The sequence below is a fragment of the Megalobrama amblycephala genome, linkage group LG8 (assembly GCF_018812025.1).
Source record: "Megalobrama amblycephala isolate DHTTF-2021 linkage group LG8, ASM1881202v1, whole genome shotgun sequence".
Taxonomy (NCBI): domain Eukaryota; kingdom Metazoa; phylum Chordata; class Actinopteri; order Cypriniformes; family Xenocyprididae; genus Megalobrama; species Megalobrama amblycephala.
In genome coordinates, this window is record NC_063051.1 from 31,925,134 (window position 1) to 31,941,579 (window position 16,446).

Consider the following 16,446-nt stretch of genomic DNA (forward strand, 5'->3'; position numbering starts at 1 on the left):
CATACATATTAATGATCCCGACTGTTACGTAACAGTCGGTGTTATGTTGAGATTCGCCTGTTCTTCGGAGGTCTTTTAAACAAATGAGATTTACACAAGGAGGAAACAATGGTGTTTGAGACTCACTGTATGTCATTTCCATGTACTGAACTCTTGTTATTCAACTATGCCACGGTAAATTCAATTTTGGATTCTAGGGCACCTTTAACTCTACAACAAGTAAATCCACTTCACCAGCTAGTTAATCTTTGACAGCGATGCCATAGAAATATACAGAGCTACCGCAAAAACTGAAATTCAAAGACAATATTATAAAGATGGCGGCGCACTTGTTTTTCTGGCGCATAAGGTCTATAACTAACTAAAACCAAACTTTTTTTTTTTTTTAAATGAACACTTTTAACATATCAGTGTGATACAAACTACATAAAATGACAGAAACCATCTTTTGGAAAAAAATATTTTAAGTGTGATTTAATTGTTTAGTTTGTCTCAAGTCCCATTAAATTACATGGAGAGGGCGGGGTTTATGACCTATACTGGGACCAACCACCTGGGGGCGATCAAAACGCTTTGATTTCACTTTTCAGTTTGTTTTTTTAACTCAATGGGGACAGAGGAGGCAAGCTTCCTGCTGTAACTTCACCTGCGGGTGTCGCTGTTGGGCCAACAGTCACATTTTGTAATATTTGCGTTAATTTTTTGTAATATCGGTTGGTCCCAGTATAGGTCATAAACCCCGCCCATTACGGTGTAAGAAACCGCTGCAAATTATTTAGCGCATAAGAATTTCCCGAATGAATCAAACTGAACCGCAAACATTTTTTTGCAAACCTGTTTGCTGGATTATAGCAATCGAAAAATTCATTCGTAAATCTAGAATTTAGTACTGATTCTAAACAGCTGATCGAAACCACACAACATAAATATTATCACGGAAACGATTTTCAGGTCGGAATATGGTAATCTCCACTGACAGGCAATTTTTACTGAGGAACAGTGGTATATATATTTAAAAAGATGGGATGAATCAGATCCCCATCACTAATATCCTCATTGCAAAAGACTAGAGCATTTTATAATGATTTGGCGCCCTCTGCTGTTAAGTAATGTTCTCAGTCCACAGTGATTCCATTCAAATCAGTCATTAAAAGATGACAATTTGAATCTTCTAGTTTGCAGTTATAATCTGCTAAGAAAGCCAGCAATAGGGCCTATATGTTATGAATAATCTCTGTGCCTTGTACTTTTTAGTTTGTCCATACCCAGATAGATTAGTGTCATCACAGCATTTTCTTTTCAACACAAAACTTGCAGCACATTGAAATAATAAGTGCACAAAAAGTCGTGGTCATAGCAGTTTTAATTCACACATTTCAAATAAAACAAATAGAATTTCTCTTACACATTGTCTACACACACGCCCACATCCAAGCACTTAAGTAACAAAAGTAAACATGTCAAGACATAAAAATACCTTGAACAAAGAAGAGGACCATAACATTTTAATAGGTTATAATAATAAACTTTTTTTTTTTTTGTTGACTTGATACATTCAGTGAATAAGTATAAAAAAGTATATGAGACGACCCTCTGTGTGCAAGGATATCTGTCAGTATGCCTGTTGATAAAAGCAGCATTATCCGGTACAACGGCGGCAAGTCTACCCAAACCACAATTTTACATCATTATTCATTTTATAATGATATCGAATTAAGGTTATACTTAACTGTTCTCTTTAAAAGCGTAACTGCCCAAACATGATTTCCTTATACTGGTTCAGTTAGATATACTGATATATAGATATTTTCTGTTGTGGACATAAAAAGAGGCTTTCTTGGAAGCCGCTTTGGTAAGAAAGCATCTGCGAAGAACATAAATGGAAACAAATGCAAATGTAGACTTGGCATGACATGAGGGTAAAGGCATCATAACTACTCTCTTTAAAAGCCATGACAAGATAACCAACTATAGCTTTACACCATTTATTTCCCACAACTGCTATCACTTCAGCTAAAGGCCTTACACAGGAGCACATCGAACACTCAAAGTTTAACACTCTCGTAAAGTAACTTCACGGTAACGTGAGAAGGTAATTACTTGCGTGAGGATTCGAAAACAGGGAGTAAATGCCTCAATATTTTCAGGAGTGTAATTTTGTGCATTCACAGGTTTTTACTAAGTGACAACGCAAAGTGTAATTTTTGTTGATTTGCAATACACTAATTATAAAGGTGTTATACAGCTTTTATGGCAGGCACTTACATTCAGAGCAAGACCCCATAGTTTAACGGCTACTAAAAGCACATAAACACCATCTGCCAAAACAATGAGTTTTTTAATCATCACACGGGACAAAATAGTGATACAACCATGACACCTTTCTCCTTGTGTTTGCCACTGACAAACTTGCCCGTTACCTCTAAACAAGAACCACATTTTCACCAGTTACCACACATTTTCACTCATCAATAAAACTAGTTGTGCAGACTGCTACTCTATAAATATATTAAATATGTGTTTAAGGATACAAGTGATATTCATGGCTAAAATCCATCTATGTTTGCTTTTGAAAAAGCAACTATTTTACACCAACAAGGAAATTTATTGCTTGATGTTCTTTCTTTGTGAGGGGAAAAGATGCAGAGGACTGAGGAGACAGACACAATGACCCTGACATTTGGAAAAAGAAAAGAAAAATCACCTGCAACATGTTCCCTGAACACTGTGACTGTAGCAAATAATTGGTTCTGCCTGCAGTTCAGGCCTGGTCCATTGGGGGCGCCGGTGTACTGTGATGCGGCTGTAAGTCTGCTGGGATCCCACAGTGATTGAACAGTGGAGGGAGAAGGTGCTTGGTTTGGGACGTCGGTGACGAGGGTGAGGGTGTGGAGCGAGTGGCGGGGACAGTTTGGCTGCTCTGATGCAAAGCCGAGAGGGCCGAACTGGGCTGACAGGGGGCTGAGGGCACGGGGGTCATTGGCGTTGAGAGGGCTGTGGACATCAGCAGGCCGTCCGAGGCAATAAGGCTGTGAAACTGTGAGGAGTCGCTGAGGGGAAGGGCGAGAACGCCCCAGGAGCCATGAGAGATGTCCTCGTCCTTGCCAAGGGGCAGATCGCTCAGATCTGCTTTGGAGGTATCCATCTTAGCTAGGAGATGAGGTTGTCTCTGTGGGTATGCGCTGTCTGTGAGATGCCCCACAGAGGATGGAGGAGTCAGAGGGGGCTGTGGTGATGGAGGTGATGGGGGAAAAGCATCTTCTGAGGTGGGGAGCAGACTGGGGTCCAGCTCCAGGCTGGAAAGAGTCTCAGCAGATAGCCGCGCACTCAGTAGATCCACGACTCCCCCCGGCATGCTACGACAATCTACCCCTTCTACGGGACCGAGCTCAGCCATTCCGCTTAGACATGCAAGGGATTCTGGGTACGAGCTCATGGCCTGCAGAACGCGAACCAATTCCTCGGCTTCCTCAGAGGTGGGCAGCAGCTCACTGTTCTTACCTGTAACGACAAATAAACATGAATTACAGAATATCAAAATTTTAAAAATGTGACGATACCAGCATTTCCCCGAGCATTTGAGCGGATTATTAAACACCTCTGATTGGCCATTGTGTTCACTCGCTCAACAGATATGTCTGAGATTGGCTACAATGATCAATGCTTCAAAAACAGACATCTTTGACGCTCACAGTGCTTACACAGATACACACGGGAGCGTTTGAAAGCAGGTGATGTCTATTTACAACATGTTTTTGAAGTGCTGATCATTGTAGCCAATCACAGACATATCTGTTGAGCGTGTGAACACAATGGCCAATCAGAGGTGTTTAAGAATACACTCAACAGTGCTCAAAATGCTACCGAAGTACGAAGAGATCATATTTATCCCAAATTTGCAGAAAAAACATAAAATAAAAGCATAAAAAAGCAAAAAAAACAGGTCTTCTATAAAGTTGTTCTTGTGAAACAGTGAAAACAATGTAGTCTCTCAATCACAAACAACTGACTCTTTCTGTCATCTTGATTTATTCAAAAAGACACAAACTCAAGAGTTACCTTTTGAATCCGTTTGATGGATCCTTCTCTGAATTATGTTATTACTGTTAGTGATGGAATATTTTATACAGTTTCAAATATGATTTATAAATACATACTGTTCAAAAGTTTGTGGTCAGAAAGTTTTTTGAAGGGAATTAATACTTTTATTCAGGAAGAATGCATTAAATTGATCAAAAGAGGCAGTAAAGACATTAATAACGTTACAAAAGATTTCTATTTCTCAAATGTTGTTGAATTTTACATTCAGCAAAGAATTGTGTCATGGTTTCCAAAAAGTATTAAAGGATTAGTCCACTTTTAAATATACTTTTCCTGATAAATGTACTCACCCCCATGTCATCCAAGATGTTCATGTCTTTCTTTTGTCAGTCGAAAAGAAATTAAGGTTTTTGAGGAAAACATTCCAGGGTTTTTCTCCTTATAGTGGATTTCAATGGCTACCAACAGATTGCAGGTCCAAATTACAGTTTCAGTGCAGCTTCAAGGGCTTTAAACGATACCAGATGAGTAATAAGGGTCTTATCTAGCGAAACGATGGGTCATTTTCGAAAAAAAATTCTTCATAACGCTTACGCTGAATGTTCTACGCCTTCCCTATTCTACTTACGGAACGAACGCGGCGCCAGTTTTTTTTTCCGTAAGGCGTAGGACATTCAGCGTAAGCGTTATGAAGAATGCGGAAGCGGAAAGTACGTTCAAGGCGATATTTTGTTTATAAAGCATAAACGGTTGTATTTTTTTCGAAAATGACCCATCGATTCGCTAGATAAGACCCTTATTACTCGTCTGGTATCATTTAAAGCCCTTGAAGCTGCACTGAAACTGCAATTTGGACCTTCAATCTGTTGGTAGCCATTGAAATCCACTATAAGGAGAATAATCCTGGAGTGTTTTCATCAAAAACCTTCATTTCTTTTCGACTGACGAAAGAAAGACATGAACATCTTGGATGACATGGGGGTGAGTAAATTTATCAGGAAAAGTGTATTTAAAAGTGGACTAATCCTTTAAGCAGCACAACTGTTTAGATAACGTGACACTGAAGACTGGCGTAATGATGCTGAAAATTCAGTTTTCCATCACAGGAATAAATTACATTTTAAAATACATTAAAACAGAAAACATCTTTTTAAATTGTAATAAAGTTTCAAAATATTACTGTTTTTTACGGAAGAGGATTAGGGCCAAGCAATAATAAAAAAATAAAACCATCTCGAGATTAAACTCATTAAATTTTGAGAAAAAACTCATTAAATTTCAAGAAAAAAGTCTAGATAAAATGTTGAGAATAAAGTCATTAAATTACGAGAAAAAAGTTTTAGATTATGAGAACAAATTTGTTAAATTATGAGAAAAAATTTGTTAAATTATGAGAAAAAAGTCGTTAAATTTCGAGAAAAAATTCGAGATAAAATGTTGAGAATAAACTCATTAAATTATGAGAAAAAAGTTGTTAAATTACGAGAAAAAAGTTGTTAAATTATGAGAACAAATTCGTAATTTAACGACTTTTCTCATAATTTAATGAGTTTATTCTCAACATTTTATCTCAACCTTTTTCTCGAAATTTAACGAGTTTTTTCTCGTAATTTAACGAGTTTATTCTCAACGTTTTATTTCGACTTTTTTCTCGAAATTTAACAAGTTTTTTCTCGAAATTTAACAACTTTAATCTCGAGATGGTTTTATTTTTTTATTATTGCTTGGCCCTAATCCTCTTCCGTAGTTTTTACTGTATTTTGGATAAACCAAATGCAGCCTTGGTGAACATAAGAGACTTCTTTTAAAAACATCAAAATAACTTATTGACCCCGAACTTTTGAATAGTAGTGTATTATATATATATATATATATATAATATATAGTGTAATTTATATATAATACAGTGGTATATTATACATTAAGTGTTCATGAGTTTATAATTTTTTGATAGTTTTACACATTACCAACTTTTTGGTTATGTTTATATGATAAATAACATAGGAATGTAACTGCATAGATTGGGCACTGTTACACAATTTTAATTTCCTTGATGAATAAATGAATGAATAAATAGAATATAATGTCCACTTTTTAAGCAACATGGACATTATAACTCAAATATACAGACATGAGTCAGAATCAAATCAAATTTGGAAATCTGTATCGATTCCCGGCCCTAAAATGACAGCACAATTACCTTCGAAAAGATCAAAGTCCTGCAGGTCATCCGGGAGTCGTGGGAGAACATCTGAGAAATCCTCCTGATTCAACTCTAGGTCATGTGGAATGTCACTGATGTCATTGGTAATGTCATCTGGAAATTCATCTGCACTTAAATCAGGAGTTAAAGGGCTCCTGCAAAACACACAATGACAATGAGTGCATATTCACAGACACACACACACACACACACACACACACACACACATAAACACACTCGGCTTTCACCTTATGCCAGAAGGCTGAGTGGGCAGGCACAAAATGGAAGGCATTCCCAGGTTACCCTGGGGCAGCGCAGGAGGAATGGGCTTCTGAGGGCGCTTTGGTGCTCCTCGCTTGCCTTTCTTCTTATGCTTCTTACTGAGTGCTGGAGGCTTGGCTTTCTTCAGTGGCCTGTGCCGCTGAATCTGCTGGTGGTGGTGGTACGTTCTCCGGCTGATATCACCGCGAAGGAAATTGTCCTGTAAAGCACCATTAGAGCACACATGGTTAAATCAGTTACTAGCAAAAGTTTATTACACAATGAAATTGTCCTTTGTCTCTCACCATTTTCTTGGCGTGCTCATCACATAGTGGCGTCTGGTGCGTGATGTCAAAGACAGGGATGGAACACTGAGCTCCATCTGCAAAGCGAGCGGTGCAGCTTGAGAACAGCTGCTGTGAACGGTTCTGAAGGATATCTAAGGAGTACCATTAAGGACACAACACAGGGAACGCGTAAAACTTTAGTCAATCACCAAAGCAGATGGTTTGTTGAAGTCACAGGAAAAATCATTCTGAATGCAGACGAACAGCCAAAAGCAGTCTGCTATTGCTCCATAGCTTCATTTGAGTTGTTCTGACTGATTCAAAGAATATAAACTTTGAGAGGATACGTTGAAAGCAGTGCCTGGTGAACGGTAAGGCTGAATTTCTGCAGTCTTCACCTTTCACGATAGCCAAACACAAACCTGAGTCATCTCCAGCCAATGGTACTGCAGTGCTGTGGAATCAGAACATAAGAACATGCAACATGAACACATGTCGAGCACATATCAGGGGTGTAAATTGGACATTTCATCACAATACTTCATCGATCTGGTATTGATTCTCTTAGCCAGCAATAGGATACAGTGATTTAGGTCAAATCTTGGAGAGATATAATTAAGAATTGATAAGATTTAGGGGCCTGCGATTGATATATCAATTTTTAAGATATTATATGCCTTTTTTACCAGTTACTAGTTACATTTATTTATTTATTGTTTTTAAAAAGGACCTATTATGCTCTTTTACGAAGTCTTGGTTTTGTTTCTGGGGTCTATTAGAATAGGTTTTCATGCTTGAATGTTCAAAAATCACCTTATTTTTCACATATTTTGCATTGTTGCAGCACCTCTCTTCCCAGTCTGTCAGTAATGCTCCGGTGTGCATTTCCCAAAGCAAATTATGTTCGCAAGTTCCGTCGTTACCAATAGAGTTCAATGGGACTTATGAACATAGTTGACTAACGATGCTTTTGGGAAATGCACCCCTGTTTAGTTCCTGTCTCTATGAAGCCCCTCCTTCCGAAAAGCACAATGTGCTCTGATTGGTCAGCTGGATCAGTGTGTTGTGATTGGTCAACCTATTTGAGTGTGTTTCGGAAATGTCACGCCCCTTACCATAACCATAATTAGGTCTGGGGTGGAAAAACACTACAAACTCAACTCAACCTCAATCTCGTCAGGCCTCATCCCCTTTTTTTTTTTTGTATATGCCCTGGAAGGGGATTATGAGGAATATTGTGACGTGTACAATCCCAGAAGAAAACATTTCAGGGAGTTCAGAAACAGTGCTTACTGATATAGAGAATAACTCCCTTTGGACTAGACTTTGTAACTTTGCAGATCTTTTTCATGCTCAAACAGCAACATTACACACTAAAGGAAGTTAATGTAAAAAAGCATAATAGATTCTCTTTAACTCACAAACGCAGTAAATCTACTATCCTCATTAAGACATACACAATAAAATGAGGCACTCTAGTTGTTGAAAAGTTATTGATATTTTATGCATTGCATCAATACATCATATCGTTAGTTATTTTATATATGTCAATGTGTCGTTACACCCCTAATGCATGTGTGTTTTTACCTGGAGGGTGTGGAGGTCTCTTTATGTTGTTCCTGAATAAGCTGTGCGGTGTGGTGAGGTTCCTCTCTTGCTGCCTGCAGCAGGGCTTTACGAAGGGCATGCTGGGATCTCCTCTCTCTCCTGAAGCCCCTCTGCTCCCTGCAAAGGTGCGTGTGTTTTTGTCTCAGGTATGAGCAGAAGCCTGCCAAACGCTCAGCACGGGAACTGCTGGCACTGTGAGACGGGAAAGAGAATTCTCTAGATCAGCAGTTTTCAAACTGTGCGTTGTGATACACTGGTGGGTCACAGAGTGGAAAAAAGAATTCATATTCATGCCATGCAAGAATATGAAAACAGAACTTTTCAAATTCAATAAACAAGTACGTTGGTGGTCATAACTTTTATTTAGAGTAAGTGTGTCACGGATCACTGCAGTATTTCTAGCACCGAAAAAACAAACATACAGCACAACCCATGTAGTCCAATTTAAAAACAAATGACTTATCGGTCGGTTCTTTAAATGAAGTGTTAAAAAGAGTCACATTGAAAGAACTGACCTGAAGTTCCACATCAATAATATCACTGCACCCATACATACATACATACATACATACATACACACATATATATATATATATATATATATATATATATATATATATATATATATATATATATATATATATATATATATATTATTATTATATTCAAGGTGATTGGAACACTTTTTGCCATTAAGATGACTTGGTATTATATATATGGGATCGGTAAGATTTTTAATGTTTTTAAAAGAAGTTCTGTCTGCTCACCAAGGCTTAATTTATTTAATTAAAAATACAGTAAAAACAGTAATATTTTGAAAAATTATTACAATTTAAAATAACTGTTTTCCATTTGAATATATTTTACAAAGTAATTTATTCCTGTGATGCAAAGCTGAATTTTCAGCATCGTTACTCCAGTCTTCAGTGTCACATGATCCTTCCGAAATCATTCTAATATGAAGATTAGTTCCTCAAGAAATATTTGTTATTATTATCAATGTTGAAAACAGTTGTGTACTTTTTTTTTCAGGATTCCTTGATGAATAGAAAGTTCAAAAGAACAGCATTTATCTGAAATACAAAGCTTCTGTAGCATTATACACTACCGTTCAAAAGTTTGGGGTCAGTAAGAATTTTTATTTTTATTTTTTTGAAAAGAAATTAATACTTTTATTCCGCAAGGATGCATTAAATCAATCAAAAGTGACAGTAAAGACATTTATAATGTTACAAAAGATTAGATTTCAAATAAACTCTGTTCTTTTGAACTTTCTATTCATCAAAGAATCCTGAAAAAAAATATTGTACACAAATATTTTGTACAATTGTACACATTAAATGTTTCTTGAGCAGCAAATTGACATATTAGAATGATTTCTGAAGGATCATGTGACACTGAAGACTGGAGTAACGATGCTGAAAATTCAGCTTTGCCAACACAAGAATAAATTACATTTTAAAATATTTTCAAATAGAAAAGTCATTTTAAATTGTAATAATATTTCACAATATTACTGTTTTTACTGTATTTTTAATTAAGTAAATGCACCCTTGGTGAGCAGACGAAACATCTTTTAAAAACATTAAAAATCTTACCGATCCCAAACTTTTGAGCGGTAGTGTATATATATATATATATATATATATATATATATATACACCACTATTTACTCTATGTGGGTCAGAGCATGCAAAGGTTTGGGAACCCATGCCTGAAAATGACTTAAAATGAGGCAAAACAAGCAAAACAATAAAATCACAAGATATTTCTTATTTTATTTCACCCTCTCAACAACTGTTTTTTTCTTTTCTTCGAAGAACCAGGGTTCCCACAGTCTTGAAAAATTTAGATTTTTGAGGAAGCCTAATTTTAGGTCATTTCTAGACCTGAAAATGTCATGTTTTTTTTTTTTTTTTTTTTTTTTAATTGGCATTTCATAATGAATAATCATTTTGTATTTTGTATACATTTGTATTTACAATATGCCAAGTTCTAAAATATTTTATCGAGAAGAAATTAGCAAAAATATTCTTAAAAAAAAGGTTATCCTTATCCAGTACATAATGAACAACTGGAAAAGTTATGTAAATTCTTTGGTTAAAAATAGTGGGAACATTCAAATTCTGGAATCTTGCAATTGAATTTACAGAATCTAGGAATGTCAGGCCTTCAAAAATTGCTGTGGACAGTAGGGGGCCTTGGAGTCAAAAAGGTTGATAACCACTGCTCTAGATTTTACCTTCCAAAAATTACTTTAAAAGATCACTGAACCAATTGAAAGTCCATATTCTATTTGTACCCTACCCTTTTGTGTGAAAGGAGTACATAAATATTGATTTGAGAGTAAATTATTCTATTATGCGAGAAAGAAGCCATGGAATGATACGAGAAGTTGCAGTTTAGCAGTCATTGTATAAAAAACTTAGCTGTAGAATACCACAATTGACCAAGTATTCCAGAGATCTGCATTATAATGTGGGTTAATCTTTGTGTTTAGCATTAAATTACGTGGTGGATGGATGATTATCAGACTGATGGATTACTGTACCTTTCCTCAAAGTGCTTCTCTTGTAGTCTCTGGCACTGATACGACACTAGTTTCCCCAAGTCTCCATCTTCCTCTTCACTGTCTTCTGACAAGTCAAGCCCTAGAACATATGCTGTGTTTTAAAACAAACTAAAGCAAAATTACCTTTTAAATGTCAAAATCTCAGGTCAAAATTACCTACCTAATTGCGGATTCAGGTCTTGGTACCTCCCCTTGTGTTGGTCCATCAATCTATGAAACTTTTGCAAACATGGAGTTTGTTGCTGCATAGCAACTGAGCGCATTTTTATTAATCGTCTATGTGTGTCATCACGGCTTGGTGCCATCCCCGAAACTGCAGGGGCAACCTTTTTATCAAAAGCATGATTAAGGTCCATTTTAATTTTGTTATCAGTTGAAGCCGTGTCTATTGAGCCCTGATGGCTGTCCGGAAGTGTCGATGAGGTTTTGAATAATGAACCTGAACGAACAGTCGAGGTTTGTAGGGTTGCAGCGCGAGGCGAAGAGGGAACTATGGGTGTTTGTGTGGTTCTTCCGGTCTGTGGAGGAGGGAGGCAAGGATGTGGAAGGGTTGAAGAAAGAGAAGATGTTCTGAGATGGTTTGGGAAGGCTGGATCCACACTGTGATCTTGCTGTTTCTGCTTATGGTTCAGAGCTTGGCTTTCTTGGGGTTTCTTCAGGAATGTGCCACTTGATTTTAACATTTTTTCTCCCCTGCAAAAGGCAAAGGGATCTAGACAAGCCAGAGAGGGTGGTGGGGATGGAGGTAAAAGCTCAAGACCGTTGTGAGCTTTCAGAGCCAGGGATGGAACGGTAATTTTGAGGGCCAAAGACTCAATGGTATCTTGTTTCTTCTTCCGCTCCTTCTTGGGGAGGACACCCATAACCTGAAGGTGACTATTACAATACCTAAAAGACAAGCAGATTGTTTTCAGTACTCTTATGCACTATTATGCACATCTTTTATTTAACCCTTGTGCGACCTAATTGACATTTTTGTCTTTTTTGATCATTTTACCTGTGTTAATGCCAACTACATAAATGGCATAAATTGGCACAGGTGTGTATTTTTATTGGAATTTTACTATTTCACCCCCCATTTCCTTTAATAAATCTATTTTACACTAGGTACACAAAATATCTCCACTCAGGATCTTAAGGACAAAAATGTCTCCATTGAAACCCATTAAAACTGCAATTTTTAATCCCAGGGCCATTTAACTATAAAAAGTGATGCAATCTATGTTTATAGGCTTTCATTCTGTTGGCAAGGCTTCAAAATTTAAATTTTTACTATTTTTTAACCAGATGGTGGCTTTTTTTTTTTTTCAGATTTGGCCTATAAAGCAAATACCGTACTCGCTTTATTCCTGTTTTCTGCTTCTGCATATTATAGAGCCAAATGGGTAAATTATGCAGCTATAATTGTGTGGGTGTGTTGGTGTGATGTCAGAGCGTGGTTTGCATGTGTGTGATAAAAATTGTGTGTGTGTGTGTGTGTGTGTAATATTTGAGAGAGAAAACTGCAAATCACAAATCCAAACACTATGTGTACCAGTAGAGCTTTGCTGGCATCTAATGGGGAAAGTTTGGTACTGCGCCCAAACAAAATCTTACTGAAAGCTCATTTTTTGAGATATCAACCTCAAATTTGGAACACAACTTGTTTAGATTTATGGCTTTGCTTTTCTAGCAGTTTTAGAGTTCAACATGTTTCATAAAATCTAGATTTTATATAAAATAATGTTCATAAACTTAAACCTCTAACTTTTTTTACTTCAACAATAATCTGCCAAGGGTCTTCTTTAAAATGAGACCAAACTTAAGTCTGTGCTCCCTTTTTTTGTCCTCTATGGACCTATATGTAACTTTGACGCACAAGGGTTAAACATGTGTTAATACACAAACTTACTTGCGGTCATGAGCCTTGGGAATTGGGTTGGTGCAGCGCTGGCTATTGTACTTGGCTACATATTCGCACTGCCTGAAGGGAGCGGTCCGGTCCTCAAGCACATGGCGGATGCAGAAAGCATAACCATTGAGCCTGCGCTGCTTGCAAAGCTTTGGACTATATGAACACAGAGGCTTGTGGTCCACCTCCGAGTAGTGGATGTGTTTGCCTTCATACATCCCAGGGCTGGAACTCTACGGAACATCAGCTGATGAAAAAATAAAAAACGGTATGTGAATGAGACAAAAGTGTGACTAAAGCATTGAGTCGACTACCAAAAGTCAAATTCAGCTTCTTTTGGAGTGCACATTTTAAAAATTAATTAAATGTTATATATCTATTTTTGTACAATTTTTGCACTTTATTTTTAAGGCTAAAATACACTACATGACTTTGGTCCAGATTTTTGCCCCATTTTTCAGTCTGGAGAAGTCGACGATAGTTGTCAGTCTGCAGATTTTGGGCATTGTTTTTGTTTTTCACAGAAAGTTTGATGTAGTGTATGATGGGCACAGGTTCTGATTTCTTTAGCTTCAGACGATGATTCCATTTAGTTGGAGAAACATCTTTGATATTTTGATTTTAAACATTGTTTTCATTTGTTATTCATCTTCTTGCAATGGGGTGCATGTTTCTAAATTAGTTTGTTGTGTTCAGAATGACTTTAAAGTCTGGTAATGTGTGATCCTCAGTCAGTTTCATGTGTGATGCTCAGTTTTTCCTCTGTAACCATTTGCAAAGTCGGGAAGTATAACGCCTAGTGCTTTAAAATCTCTTCAATGTAGTGTATTCCAGTTTTTAATATAATATTAAAGGATTAGTCCTGATAATGTACTCACCCTCATGTCATCCAAGATGTTCATGTCTTTCTTTCTTCAGTTGAAAAGAAATTAAGGTTTTTGATGAAAACATTCCAGGATTATTCTCCTTATAGTGGACTTCAATGGGCACCAAACGGTTGAAAGTCAAAATTACAGTTTCAGTGCAGCTTCAAAGAGCTTTAATATAAACAAATGATCGCCTTCTAAGTGCTTCCGCCAAAACCGCATTTCCAAAAAGTTTACGCTGTATGTCCTACGCCTTCCCTATTCTACTTACGGAAAAAATTTAACTGGCACTGCGTTCGTTCCGTAAGTAGAATAGGGAAGGCGTAGGACATACAGCGTAAACTTTTTGGAAATGCGGTTTTGGCGGAAACACTTAGAAGGCGATCATTTGTTTTTATAAAGCATATACATTTACATATTTTTCAAAAATGACCGATCGTTTCGCTAGATAAGACCCTTATTCCTCGTCTGCTATCGTTTAAAGCCCTTTGAAGCTGCACTGAAACTGTAATTTTGACCTTCAACCGTTTGGAGGCCATTGAAGTCCACTATAAGGAGAATAATCCTGGAATGTTCATCAAAAACCTTAATTTCTTTTCAACTGAAGAAAGAAAGAAAGACACGAACATCTTGGATGACATGAGGGTGAGTAAATTATCAGGAAAATTTAATTTAAAAGTGGACTAATCCTTTAATTTTGTTAACCTCAATTGCAGAAAGCCCTAAACTGTATAGTTTGCACAGACATTATGCTTTTCTAGCTCTTCCATTATTATTGTTCTCCTTTATAGTGAGTTTCTAGCACTCACAATGTATACAGAACTATAAAAGGTTATGCATCTGTACTGACTATACAGCCATGAATGTAAAGATGACACACTCGCTTATCGGCAGCTCAAGTGACATACGATTTAAAATAGCTTTATGTTGCACAGTCACCTCCAACACCTAACAAATCTGAACTCTGCATTTCAAAGCACTCATGAAAGTATGCAGTGTGTAGGCAGCTCAGCATAAACAGCTCAAACCATTAAATATTAAAGTGACAGGAAGAAGTAAAAGCACAAGCCATCAATGACACTTGAGAAAAACAGCAGGTGTAAGCAGAGCTTTTAGCAGGTGAAACACTAAATCATAAAACGTTTGCTTGTAGAAGTGTTTGGGCAGAGTACAATACGTTTGACATGCAAAGCAACTTTGAAAACGCAAGGGGACGGTGGACAACCCGCCTACTACTCTATCATGTACTTGGGCAGCACTATCAGTTACTTTTGAGGCAAGGATTGAGCAAGTTGGGTGTTGCGCCTGAAGTAACAATTTAATTATTTTTACGAAAGATACGGTCCAAATCAGACGCGCAGAAACCATTTCTTCGTTGTGTCGTGCAAATATTTTGAACGTATTTTGAAACTTTATAAAGGTCGTCGGAATATTTTTTTAATCGCGAGTGACGCTCAGGATCGATAAAAAGCAAAATACCTGTCAAACGAGAATACGCGTTGTCGACGAAAGTTTCGTGGTTTTATTTATCAGGTAAATTTTGGTTAGTTTCATGAGTTTACGTTTTAATAATATTACAGAAATTTTGATATCAGATACACATTTTGACGACAAACATTCCTTTATTTCTGCGCAATTCGTAGTTACCGTTGGCCTGTGAAACTTCCCGAATCCCCCCGAGTCGAGTAACGAGGCACCCGCCTTGCAGTGCGTGATAAGCGGCCTTCCGCCTCTACTTGAGTCCGTTGCTTCCCGGCAGCAGCCCAGCCTCCGATCACTGCGGCCTGTGCTAAACAAGCTACGCTGATCTTCTCATACGGTCGACGGCTATTACTCTCAGCGGGGATATTCCGCCTCTACCTGTGCACTTAACGCTAGCAGATTTAGTTTTTTAACGCGTGGATATAATTTTGTACGAATCCTACTGGCACATCTTTGTCGATTATAGAAATAAAACTAGCCGTACACAAAGAGAAGGGGGTGTTGGTTTAGTCATCGGATGCGAGGCTTCTTACAGCACAACTACAGGCACTGGGGGGACATGACAACAGCCAACAGTGCAACAACAACCTCTGCAACCATTTTGGAATTCAACTTTGTATGTTCATTGTCGGCTTTTAGAAAGATGACAGATCTCACAAACACATTATATAGATTTAACATTTGAGTCTCCAGCTGTCAGAAGTGTTCGGGCCGGCGTGAAGTTTTACTTAAGCCGCAGTCATTGATTTCAAGTTTTGAGGGATCTCCCCCAAAGTCTTTTCCGACAGCCTCCTCTCACGCGTCTCATCCATGCCTGGAATGACATCACCAACTTCAAATTCAGTGCAATCTCACGTGCGGTGATAACATTATTGCCAGTCATATATTCCTTGTGTTGCTGTCAATAAATATTATCAAGGCGACCAGACTTGCGATATAAACTCTGAAGCAGGTGTTACTGGGTGTAAAGAGATTTAGAAGTGTTGCCCCCTATCAATCCTATTCAGTCAGTAATGCTAGCATGATCCTGACATAGTAGGGAAAAAATATTAGAGTTTTCATATTTATTTTCAGAGCAATTTACATTGCCAACTTCATTATTAAGAAGGAAAACCAATCAATATGCTTATTTTAGAAAGCAATTTCTCTTTGCACTTCTGTCCATGCTTCTAAATGAACCAATAATTTAGATTTATTTCTAAATTAAATATTTTAAACCAGCAATGTGAACAGTG

The 16,446-nt window shown here is 37.4% G+C and overlaps 1 protein-coding gene across 1 annotated transcript; it reads right to left on the reverse strand.

Annotated features, from left to right (window-relative positions):
• Positions 1-1,345: 1,345 nt before the first annotated feature.
• On the reverse strand, positions 1,346-16,385 carry ino80db (INO80 complex subunit Db). The gene is given in 11 exon segments (XM_048200569.1): positions 1,346-2,848; positions 2,851-3,501; positions 6,242-6,399; positions 6,493-6,725; positions 6,811-6,944; positions 7,140-7,246; positions 8,380-8,592; positions 10,952-11,051; positions 11,133-11,860; positions 12,864-13,110; positions 15,377-16,385. Coding segments are annotated over 10 exon segments (2,844 nt in total). The 5' UTR covers positions 13,082-13,110; positions 15,377-16,385; the 3' UTR covers positions 1,346-2,546.
• Positions 16,386-16,446: the final 61 nt, after the last annotated feature.